At 39.3% G+C, this 12,603-nt stretch overlaps 1 protein-coding gene across 1 annotated transcript in view; it reads left to right on the top strand.

Moving 5' to 3' along the window:
* The window catches only part of scospondin (subcommissural organ spondin), a 129,294-nt gene that overhangs the window by 109,353 nt on the left and 7,338 nt on the right, over positions 1 to 12,603 (top strand). Inside the window, exon 115 of the mRNA XM_034862773.1 lies at positions 5,092 to 5,187. Coding sequence (XP_034718664.1) covers positions 5,092 to 5,187 — 96 coding nt within the window. The remainder of the gene's footprint in view (positions 1 to 5,091; positions 5,188 to 12,603) is intronic.

Genomic DNA, 12,603 nt, shown 5'->3' with positions numbered 1-12,603 from the left:
AAGACAGTCGTTAGAGAGCCAGAGCCTGGTGGGATGCCCTGTGTTGGACCACTGGAACAGCACATCGTCTGTAACACCCAAAACTGCCTGCCTGGTAACAAAAACACACACATCGTTGAAATTTGTAAATTTAGCACATTTATATACTTTATTTCTACCAAGCAATATAACTCCTGAATTCCTCTTAAGTGGTTGCCATGCAACTTATATGCAGCTTAATGAGTGACATTTTGTCAGTTTAATTATAGTGTTATGCAGTTGAAGGTGTGACCTAAATGTCTCTGAGACAATCTGCCCTGAAGACATATATTGTGTGACACATGACATAAGTGTGCATAGAGAAAAACCCACACACGTATGTTTGTGTATTAAAATGTATATGAGACATGATTTGTAATTCATTGTATGTAAGTTATTTTATGTGTGTTGCAGGGTGTCCTACTGGGCAGGTGTTTAGTTCAGGTTCCTGTCCACATACCTGTGAGGACCTGTGGCCACACACTCAGTGTTTACCTGGAGCATGCACCCCTGGGTGCCACTGCCCTCCAGGGGGCCGTTTTAGAAAGCAGGTTTAGTGAAAACTCTGAGTTTGTTTACCCTGAGATTAGGGTACTCTGTTTCAAAAAGGGAGGTTAATCAAACCAGAGAGAGAGAAGTAACTGCAGCCTGAGTCTGTGAACCTAACCTGGTCGGGAGCAGGGTTTTATCAATAAACCTTAAGTTTCTCTCTGTCTCCTCCCTCTGACGCAGCGCTCTTTTATTTCCTCATTCATTTATTCATTCTGTGTCAGGCGTTTGTTGTCTGCATGAATAAAAAAACTGTGTTGGTTTAGTAACTGTGTTAGGCCGACGATAAAAAACATGGCATTTCCTTTTGTCGGTGATCCCGTTGATGAAGTTGCTGTACAAGTTTGTAAGGAGTTAAATATACATCGGTAGATAATATTGAGGCCACGACCATTTTCATGTCCAGATAGTGACGCAAAAAGTGGGTGTGCGCTACATGCGGCACATAGGGGCGCAGCACCAACACGGGGGCGCCAAAGTGATGGTAAAAAAATAAAAACAGAAATTTTCATCATTTTTGGGGTATTTTCTATATGTAGCTGCTGTCGTGATTTTCTAAATCATTTCTGCAATTCCTCAATGTTATGTAACATTTTAGAGGACTGGGGGGTACTTTATTAAGGTAAAATAACAACTGGTAAATATAAGGTAGCATGCACAATTAATGACCAGAAGCTGGAAAACATAACTTATGCAATAACTCTGGTTTACCATGGCGTCATTAATAGATTTTGTTTTGCCATTAGCTGTTCATGTTAGCTGTGCTGTCAGACATACAGGCTATAGTTTGCTATCTGTTGGGTGACAGGGAAGCTGTTATGTAATGTAATTACAGGGTCACATTTATCTTTCTATTTAAAGGTCTCTGCTAAATGGCTCTCCATATTTGTACTTTATAAAATCCAAAATGAAAATTTACTTTCAACAGCAGCACAACCTTACTGCATTATAGTTGTTTTATTGGATGCCATCACTAGGCTGATTAAAGAATTGAATTTAGGCTGCTGTATTTAACAGTGAGTTCATTTAATTCAGGTGTGAGTTTGGTGGTTTAGAAAAGACAGGGGCAGGCAACAGGTAGCTCTAACATTTGGTGGAAGTGTAGGGGCAGCCACTTGATACCAACAGATTCATTTCTTAATATTATGAATATGGATAAACTAAAATTGAAAATATTTTAAATAATGTTTGTTTGATATTATGTCTTAGTGGAGAAGAACACAGCCAAGCAGTGAATGAGACTGACATGAGGTCGCCAATGGCATCAAGTGGAGACAACACCAGTGATGACATCAGGTAGGAGTTCTACTAGACCACACAGAACTAAATATCCAGTTCAAGCTCCGAGTCCTCCTCACTTTTGTTTCATTTTTCACTTTAACGTTAGTGTTGCTTACAGCTGAATTCTGATAACTTCTAATGCAATATCGTAATAATATTTTGTTAAATGCCATTAGGCTAATCTTGCCATTGTAAACGAAAACTGAATTTCTGTATTTTGCGCATGTGGGAAATAAAACAATTAGCCTATGTCTATATGTGCGTGTGTGTGTGTGTGTGTGTTTATATATATATAGATGCTGTTGCATCAAGCCTGATGAAAATTTACACATTTGAAGGGTTTCGGGAATAGGCTCACAAAAACGGCTAGCTAGCGTCCACTACAGAACATAAAACATTGAGCCCTTGCTGTACGTTTAATATAGACTAACAAAAGGTGGTACACATATGTAGCCCAACTCATTTTGAATTGTAATTTTGAAATTAGTGCAATTTTGGCCATTTCCCAATGTAGCTACTTTAAAAAACTTCTCCTAGAGATTTCATCTGATCCACTTCAGCTTTGGTCTGTGTCATCTTAAGACGTTACAGATGAAAATGTATTAAAAGCAAAACTATTTGTCAAAGGGCATTGCGGCCATTTTGTGCATTTCACCTTCAAAACAGGAAGTGGGTGTAACTTGTCCGATTTGCTCAAAACTTTTCATGATTCATAAGAGTCCAACCCTGACGACAGGCTGATATTGGCTCAAAACTGGTGCCCCCTAGTGGCAACAGGAAGTAGACCTAAGAGTCAAGGTGCTATACTGTAACAAACTCCTCCTAGAGATTTCATCAGATGGACTTTAAATTTGTTCAATAGAGAAGCGAGGGCCCGTCCAACGCTATTATATTTGGATGTAAAAAGTGGCACTCAAAGTATCTCTGAGTTAATTTGTGACAGTAAAATGGAGAATTGGCAGAGTTGAGTTTCACTTTCTCTGTTAAACTATACAGTCAACAATCTGGGTTGATAGAAGGATATCTTCTGTAATAGATAGTCTGGCATGCAGCAGACATGCCGTAAGTCATCTCTTGTTCCTCACAGTGTTTTGATACTCATTTGATATATTCTGATGGGATCAGCTGTGTGATATGATGCTCGGTTTGGTATCTCAGTGTTCAATAAAATCAGCCTTGCTGTTTTCCTCTCATATTATTTCACTCATCTGATTCTTCTTTCTCCAGTGTGTGTGAAAGAGGAGTGGTCAACTGTACCTCCAAGTTCTGTGCTGGTGAGTGATTCTCCGTCACAGCTGTTCTTACTGAACGCATTTCTTGCCCTTTATAGACCCCTCGGTTCTAGCATTGAAAGCATCAGCAACAATAATCAGTGGTTGAACTGTCAGGTCCATGATAGATATGTCAACCTATCTGTAGTTTGTAACAGCTGCTGCAACCGTTGCAAACTCAGCAACAGTCACATCAATCACAGCCTACCAAGGCCATTACTGGGGTTTTGGTGACACCATCTTAGACTAGCAGGGGGAGAAAGACACAAAAAGATAATAAGGCGGAGCAGACTGTTGTAAAATTCAACCCTTCATAAAGTTACAAGCGATCAGGTTTATATCTGTCATGGTATGACCAGCCTTTTATCCTCCTCCTGCCTTCTCTCTATGGAGGGTATATTTATTCATAATTCACCGAAAGTCAAAAGAGAAAACGAAAAGAGATTAACTCGTTCTGCAAAGACTAAAATAATTAATGAATAATTAATATATTCAGTAAAGTTGTTATTTTGTGAGATTTTAATTTAAATTTTTCCATTTAAACCTTTCCATTTCACTCTCTGAGGTTTATATTTGATGTTTCTCTTTTCTTATTTCCATTGAGATGGAATGAAATTGAGATGGATTAAATTGAAAGAAATATCATCTTTCAATTTAAAGCAACACCAAAGCACCTTTCCTCTTCGGTCCCCCTACAGGTTGGAAGCAAATTGTGGATTACTGCTGTCTCTTTTGAACTGCAGATCTGTGTTTGTGTCATCCCCGCCCTCTGTCCCTGCCATGACCAGGGCAGGCTGCTGGAGGTACACACACACACACACACACACACACACACACACACACACACACACACACACACACACACACACACACACACACACACACAAAAACAGGCTTACTACCAAAGTAAACAAACATCTGCTGCCCAGCTAACTTGGCAGCTTGTTCTCATTATGCCTGCCTCATTGTGTTGTGCAACTGAACCTTACCATTACCATGGTGTTTACGATCCCTCCAATTCACTCTCATTGTGTTATTTACTCATAAAGAAGGGCCTATGAAAAGATGAGTGACATGCCCTGGGGTCACATTACATCACAGTGCCTCTCCACATGTCAGCCCAATCAATTATGTAGGAAGTGGCGTAAAAAGACGGCACTGGGACCGCAACTGGGCAAGCCTTCCAGAAATTATTTATGAAGGAAGGGATATTATAGGATTATGATAATTAATCATACACTGACAAGAGGTCACATCCCCCCTCGTGATCGTTCATCTTCAGGCCTTTTATTCTCTTTTTTTTTTCTTTCCTATCACATGCAGTACCTCCGTTTTATTACTCACTAGTACCTCTTGTGCTTTCGTTAAAGGATTCATCTTCAGTCCCTTGCTTTCTCCATTGCATTTCTTTTAATCCTTTTTCATCTTTTCATTCAGTCTTGCTCTTTCTTTCTTTCTCATCCTTCATCTACCACTCTGTCATTCTTCCTATCTATCTCTTTCTTTCCGCCTGTCTACACTGTTTCTCTCTCACTGTCTGTAAGCGGGTGAAGACTAATGTCAATATAAAGACCCTCTATGGTTTTCTAATTAACTACCTCATGACTATTAAGCCAAATGTCTGAGTGAGCCACAAAGGCATTTCCTAGTTTGTGCCTTTGTACGGTTACAAACAGGGCACTTAATGATTTCCATAGCTAACAAAATACATAATGTAGTCTGTATTCATTTTTGTCACGACTACAGCATCCATAACATAAACTATGCACAAAGGTGCAGGCAGAGCTTAAGTAGATTCACTAAAGAAATAGATCCTGTGCTATGACCATTTGCACTTTGTCAAACCTGAACTGACAGACTAACAGGCTATTGAGAGATCTTCATATCGCCTGCATTTCTAAAGTCTAGTAGTTGTAGTAGTAGTAGTAGCAGTAGTATTAACATTGTGTGTGTTTTTGTTTGCTTGAGCCAGGCCGGCTCAGAGTGGGATGAAGGCTGTATGACATGTCGCTGTGTGAACGGGAAGAAACTGTGCCAGTTAAGATGTCTGCCTCTCAACTGTGATGAGGTGAGACACACACACTGACACTCTACTACTAAATTGATATCTGAGGCATTAAGGCAGAAATCCTGTCTTGCTCACAAAATTGCTCTTAATGGCGTTATATAAACATTAGAGTGATAGTTACCTTAGTAGGAACCATGAAACAAAATCTCTACCAGCTGATAAAAAGTTTCATATCACTGATCGTGCACCTGTTCATGCATCTGGCAAACAGACTGAATGAGTTTTACTGTAAATAGAGATCAGGGTTCACATACAGATGCAGGATCATCATCAGACAAACACATCTGTCCACTCCTACCCCAGGGCGGTACAGTTGTTGGTCACAAGCATCTGAATTACTCTGAGTGAGAGATGCTTTGCTCCCTTAGGAATGTGTGGGATGTTCTCTGCAAATTGCCGGCTGAAGTAGATCAATACCTGACTGTCCGATCCTCCCACAAGCCCGCACTTTTTCTTTGACCATGTCCTTCTTCCTGCCGTGAAATACTGAAACCTTGTTTCCTCATTAAGCGTTATTGAGTTTAATTCCAGTACAAACTTTTTGGCAATGCTGAAACCTTTTCTGTAAAATTATTGGCACCATGTATGTTACGTAAAGCAAACTTTTAGTTAAAGTTTAAATGTTGAGTCAGATTTGATAGTATATCATCTTCTTTAGATTTTAAATATTCATCAATTAACTTTTTTGCATACGGTTTGGATAATTGGATTGTTGTACATGAAGGATTATGCTTGTCATTGTTAGTGAGAGCCCATCACAAAAGAAAATCACTCATTTTTGTAAATAAAGCTCAATCTTATGCATACTGTATGAGTGGTTAACAGCTGGTCATCCTGCAAAAGATGAGGAACCAAGTGTTCAATTATGCATGTGCTCTGTAGAAACTAAATGCAGATGAAGAAAAAAATGAACTTTTGAGATAGGTGGAACTTTTGGTACTACATAAAAACATTTTCAACTAATTATGGCACTAGTGGGCAAGTTTGGATCACCAAAATAAATACAGCTCACCCTGATGGGAGCGTTAAGGTTTGGACAACATCTGATGGCAATTCATTTAATAGTTGTTGACGTATATAAGTCTTAAAAAGATTTTAATTATCATGAATATCTTTCTAACTACCATGATAAAAGTTAGAAAGTACTGATTTTTTTCAAATGATAAGTGCAAAGTTCCCCTCTTATGTCTATCAGATACAGAGCTAAATGACATCTGTGTTTGTTTAGTATAAAAAACTTTTTTTTTTAAGTTGATCTTCCTTTTTTTGCGATCACATTGTTTTTATTCAAACACATAAGCAAAAGTGCAAAACATTGGTCTAGGTGACAATGTACAGAAAAGTACACTACACATACCAAAGAAGGCACAGTTCACCTTTTCCCCAATCCCTCCTTGCAATCAAATGTTTCTACACCAAAACAATAACAGGAAACATGGGAAGGACAAAAACACAACAGCAAGAACAATGTTTGCAGCTCAAAAACAAGACACAGACAAACACACAAGCAAACAAGAGGCACTGACGGGGAGACCGGCGTAAGTCAAAAGAGACCAAACACACAGATAGAACCAAGAAGGCTGTAGCACGAGTGTACAGCATGGATTTCAAGGATTCAGCAATGCTGATCCAAGAGTCCAAAGTCTTTCTTGGTGCTCAACTCAAGCGGGCCGTGGAGAGCTCCATATATATAACATCCAAAAAGAAAAGGCTCCATGTACAAATAGACAAGTCATGAGGTGGTTTCCAATGGGTTGCAATCATTCTCTTGGTCGCTGTAAGTCAAGCAAAAACAGGACATTTTTGAGTTTTAGTGAGCTGACAGATCGTTCATGCATAAAGGGCTGCTAGTTATTTTCATGTGATGCATTTTCACAGTGGTGAGATAAGTCCTATGAATTAAAATGTAGTGAATCTGCTGATGGTCTGGATTGCGAGATACTTCTGGAATGTTACACCATACATCATGCCAGTCAGGATGAGCAGTCCAGGGCAATCGCGTGTCCAGATCCTCTCAATAGGAAGGGCAGACCGGCCAGAAATCACTAAGAACTGATAAAGCCTGGATACCATACCACAGTTTTTTTGGTTCAATAATAAATAACTTACGGATAGGATAAATGGGCAAAGACCTCTGCCAAGGGACACTGTATGCCTTGAGTGCTGATCTTAATTGAAAGTAAAAGAAAAAAGAGGAATGTGGAAGATTGAATGCAATTTGTAAGTCAGAAAAAGGTGACAAGCCAACCTCGCTAAAAATGTCTTTCAGACGATGAACACCCCTCTGTTCCCCCTATGTCTCATCCTTGACACAGTAAACTAAATATATATCTGTAGCACACCAGGTTTGTATAAAGGTCGGGGTAAAAATAAATTCTGCTGACATCCAGAACTTTAAAGGAAAGGTTGATTGCACTGTGAGCTCCACAAAGTAAACCGTCTACTGAGTGTTCCAACTGTGGTTTAAACTGGTCCTTACACCGTGCACTGTGTCTCTGGAGGGACTTAGAGTTGTGTATCCCTCGCCACCCCCGGCAGCACTAACTTATGCCTCAGTGAAAGCACCCCTTATCCCGACCAATATGAAAAGGTCATTTATTGCCCAGTGTTACCTCTCCTGACAGGCTGAGAAGTGGTTAGTGACAGTGCATTCTATAATTTACAACTCAGCTTATAGTTAAAGAAGTATTTTACTGCTGGAAAGAGGGTATTTTCATAGAACTGAGCTGTCTGTAAAGTAGAATTGCACAAGCTTTTTTTGAAATTGGTGCTACATAACCAGAGAAAAAAAAGCTGTTAAATTCTCAAAAGGTAGAAAACTGCACCGGACCAATAAACACTTCCCTGGTGGGGCAATGCTGAATGACAGCCGGCTAATAACAATCTTTAATTAATTTTTTTTAAAAAGGTCAATGCACATCAATTGACATTTTTTGGTTACACTCAAATTGTAAATGTGCCAGAGTTAACAAAAAAGCTAATTCTCATCTGTAGTCCCTTGGCACGTCAACACATCACACAAGTACATTAATAAACACAATGCAAGAAAGATAGAAATCAAATTAATAAAGAGGAAGAAGAGAAAAGAGAGGGGGACCAAAAAAAAATCTCTTGAGTGTGATTTTAAATGATAGCTAGCTGGTGCTTTCTCTGAGTTCAATAGGAAGGCAGTTCCAATAATGCTGACCGTACCGTTTCAAACTTACATCTATTCTGAACTGCTGTCTCCCCTGGTGGCTGCCCTAGTTGCCCTGCCACTGCTCTTCTTCTTTTCTATAAATTCACTCAGTGGTGGAGGTGCAAGCCCATATTTAGAAAAGGAGCCAGGCATCTAGCTAACGTCAAAAAAACGTCCGTTAAACACTTAGCTGAAATATGTTTCTGAACATTTTAGGCAAGAAAAGGACAATACAGTAACCAAATATTGGTTTACAATAGATAGAGAGTGGGGAGCTGTTACTCTTTCTCCACTTCAATACTCCTTCCATGTGTGGAAGTCCAGTCTCAAGTTCAAGCAAATAGGCCCTAGGAAACAAAACCACAAGGTTTGTCTCTGGCCTGTGAGTAGTATGAAAGTTGGTTGAATATCTGTAAAATATCCCTTTCACTATAATGCGTTAAGGAAAATGAAATCTCCTGGTATGCCTCCAGCTGGCCCTTTTTAACGTAATGGATTGAAGGTTTGTTATCATATCGGGTGATAGAAGTTATCAGGATGTTTTCTGCTCATTTCTCTTTCTGTACCAGACACATGAATAGAGCTCTGATGTCTATCTCACATGTAGATGACACACATTTGACTACCCTTTACTTTAAATGCCATGTGCCCTTTCATTTGAAATAACCAGGAATCCACATTTCACACAGTTTCTACCCATTGCTGCATCAGATACACACACACACACGCGTACAGTCTCTTGACTTACAGGCTTAAAATGTTCCTCTTTGTAACCACCAACCCATTAAGTGAGTGGGCTCCCTCCATCCCTGAGTGAAGGCTGGTGGCAGTGCAGAGTTGAAGGAAAGTCTTCAAGGTGAACAGTTAAGTGTGTGTGCTGTGTGTGTTAGAGGCATTTTATAGTTTGGTGAAGTTATTAACGGTGAACTGAGGCGGGTGTTGGTGGGGGTGCTGAAGACTGCTGTCAGACTGTATGTGTGACTCTTCAGGGAAACCCTGCTTTTCTTCTGTGTCCTTATGTCACTGTCTCGCTCTCTTGTTGGTCTTTATGTATCCTATTTGCCTTTTTTCATTTCTGTTCCTTTTCCTATCTCTATGCTGGATCTCAACCCTGGTCTAAATTGGTCCTAAACTGGCTTAAAGCGCCCATATTCTGCTCATTTTCAGGTTCATAATTGTATTTTGAGGAGGTATCAGAATATGTTTATATGGTTTAATTTTCAAAAAACGCCATCATTTTGTTGTACTGCACATTGCTGCAGATCCTGTTTTCACCCTGTGTGTTTAGGTCTATGTTTAAGCTACAGAGTGAGACATATCACTTCTATACTAACAGTGTTGGGAGTCACGCATGCTCAGTAGCTAGGTAAGACCCCACCAGCTATATAGCTCTTTCTCCAACTTTGGTCAGTCCAAGGCAGGATTAGCTGGAAGAGTTCTTCTAGAAGATGGGGACTTGTGGAATACCTGCAGAACAGGGACAGGAAGTAGTTCTTTTGGAGATTATGGTCAACTGATGTGTGTTGTAGCAGTGTTTTGCCGTTGAGAACGAGCTAGCATGCTATGGTTAGCCACCTTGTCTCGGTTAATGACGTGGAAAGTTGTGCAGATTTTGAACAGCTCATCCGTATCTCACTCAAAACAGCATGGATGTTTTTTTTTCTAAGTATGTCTTTGTGTGGAAGCATGTTTCAGAGTTGCCAACTATTCCCAAAATCTTGGAGTGAGATTTGGTGTGGCCAACCTATATTTTGCCGCATACAAAGCAATCTCTTTGGCTCTTTCAGCATCATTATCCTTCAGGGTTTACATTGGGATTTGTTATTCAGTGAGGAAAATAAGTATTTGAACACCCTGCTATTTGGCATGTTCTTCCACTTAAAAATCATGGAGGGGTCTGAAATTGTCATTTTAGGTGCATGTCCACTGTGAGAGACATAATCTAAAAAATCCACAAATCACAATGTATGATTTTTTAACTATTTATTTGTGTGATACAGCTGCAAATAATTATTTGAACACCTGAGAAAATCAATGTTAATATTTGGTATAGTAGCTTTTGTTTGCAGTTTCAGAGGTCAAACGTTTCCTGTAGTTTTTCACCAGGTTTGCACACACTGCTCAGTAATGTTTGGCCCTCATCCTCTGTACCCCACTTACTGTATTTACTTTTTTGGGAAAATTAAGACTATTTGTTAATTTTATAAAACATTGAATGAATTATTTACAGTTACATTTAGAGATGCACCGAGGTGAGAGAAGCACAATAGTGGCCCAACGTTGCAGTATCGTATATATAGTATAGTATAGTATAGTATATATAGTATAGTAGCCTCTTTATAGTATAGTATAGCTCAGATGTGTTTCATCAGATTTCCGCTCATGTTTACAACTTTGTGCACATTCAAAATATAACTCCTCCATCTCTGTTGTTTGAGATTTGGAGAGTTATAATATAGTCTGCTGTACATGTTATTGCTCCGCTGATATGGTAATATCTCATTCAGACCGTCTGACAGACCCAGAGGCCCATTTGGGTCTCTGGGTCTCTGACAGAGTTGAGAGGTGGCTGTACGCTGCTCTTCATCGAAGGGCTACACAGATGCAATTTTTACAAAGCGAGTGGACACGAAGCGACGGACGGGTCTGTAATACTCAGAGCACATACCTGGAGCCGGGGAAATGCACATGGGATGGATCGTGAAAAAAATGTTTTCAATTTGCGACAATTCGAAAATTCCACAGACAGGGAGCGCTCTTGAACCCCTCACAGTCTCTGAAAACACAACTAGTTGATCATAAGTGGCTCAACAGATAGATCTATAGATAAACTCATCTTTCAGAAATTTGACCGACCGGGTTGACACTTCAGCGTGAGAAATCGGGGGTGTGGCGTGTGAGCGTGTGAAACCAGTCAAATGTGTGTGTCTCACGGCCAATGCGTGAGAGTTGGCAGCCCTGATGTTTTTCTTTTTGGACAAGTATTGACACAATTAATATGTTGTCCATGTAATTCATGTAATGTTAATTATGAGCAACATCTACCAAATGATTGAAGTTGCTCATAACTTGTAAACTTGTATTGGGTATGTTATCCGAGTGGCAATGCTTCACCTGGGTCGACCTTAGTTTTTGATTTATTTCTCCCAGAGTATTAGGTGTTGTTCTTTTGAAAACGTCTTAATGTATATTAGGGGTGTGCTGTATCATATTGTTTGCACTAATATTTGTTAAAAAAATGATTATCATGATAATGGCATTATTCTGGCTGGTTTAGAAGTAATGATGGTAATAGTTCACAAAACAAAGATTGTAGGCTGTGGTGTTTGAGGAGTTTTTTAAACATGTCCATGGATGACGTAATGATGTCATACCGTCCATTGGCACAGCAACAACAAACATGGCTCCACGGTGCTGGGAGAGATGGTATAAAAAAGGGGAACATCTTAATAGTGTGGAAATGGTTTGGTTGCCAAATATCAGATGTACAACAAACTACGTTAATATGTAAAAGGTGCAAGAAGAATGTAACATTAAAAAGGGGGCAATACAACTAACTTATTGTACCTCAAGCAGAAGTACCGGGATATTATATATCCGCATAAACGTCACAGTTTGCCTTTAAATATGAAATTTTAACAAATCTCACTTCTTTTGCATGTAAGAAAAAATAATAGCCTCTGTAGAAAAGTACAACATTACAGTACAACAATACAAAATAAACCACAAACAATTAGAATAGAATGCCTTTATTGTCATTATACACAAGTACACGGTACTTGTGCAACGAGATTAAAGCAAATCCTTTACAGCGTTGACACAAAAAATATAAGAATATAAGATAACAATATAAAATGTCAAAAATCAAAAATATAATTATATGCTCTTCTACAGTAATTTGTCATAACATCTAGAAGATCGCAAAAATAAGCTTAAATATAATGTGATATTAAGAGCCCTATTGCCAACCCCTACTGTATACTATGTGTTCTCATTTGAATGAAATGCATGATGCAACTGGTTATGCCCAAACATAACTCTGTCCAGTAAATTGGCTTTGAGTGGTGACAGGGTAAGGGAGGTTATTGAGATGTTTTGTATATCACTAAATATTTTGTCCATCATTGCATATGTCTGTTTTCTGTCTGCATCTGTCTGATACTGATTAAAAGAATGGGCCATAACTCACATTATCTGTCCCTCAGGGCGAGGTCAAGGTTGAGGAGCCAGGCAGCTGC

The sequence above is a fragment of the Etheostoma cragini genome, chromosome 22 (assembly GCF_013103735.1).
Source record: "Etheostoma cragini isolate CJK2018 chromosome 22, CSU_Ecrag_1.0, whole genome shotgun sequence".
Taxonomy (NCBI): domain Eukaryota; kingdom Metazoa; phylum Chordata; class Actinopteri; order Perciformes; family Percidae; genus Etheostoma; species Etheostoma cragini.
The sequence above is the reverse complement of the archived record's forward strand: the minus strand, read 5'-3'. Positions and strand labels throughout refer to the sequence as shown.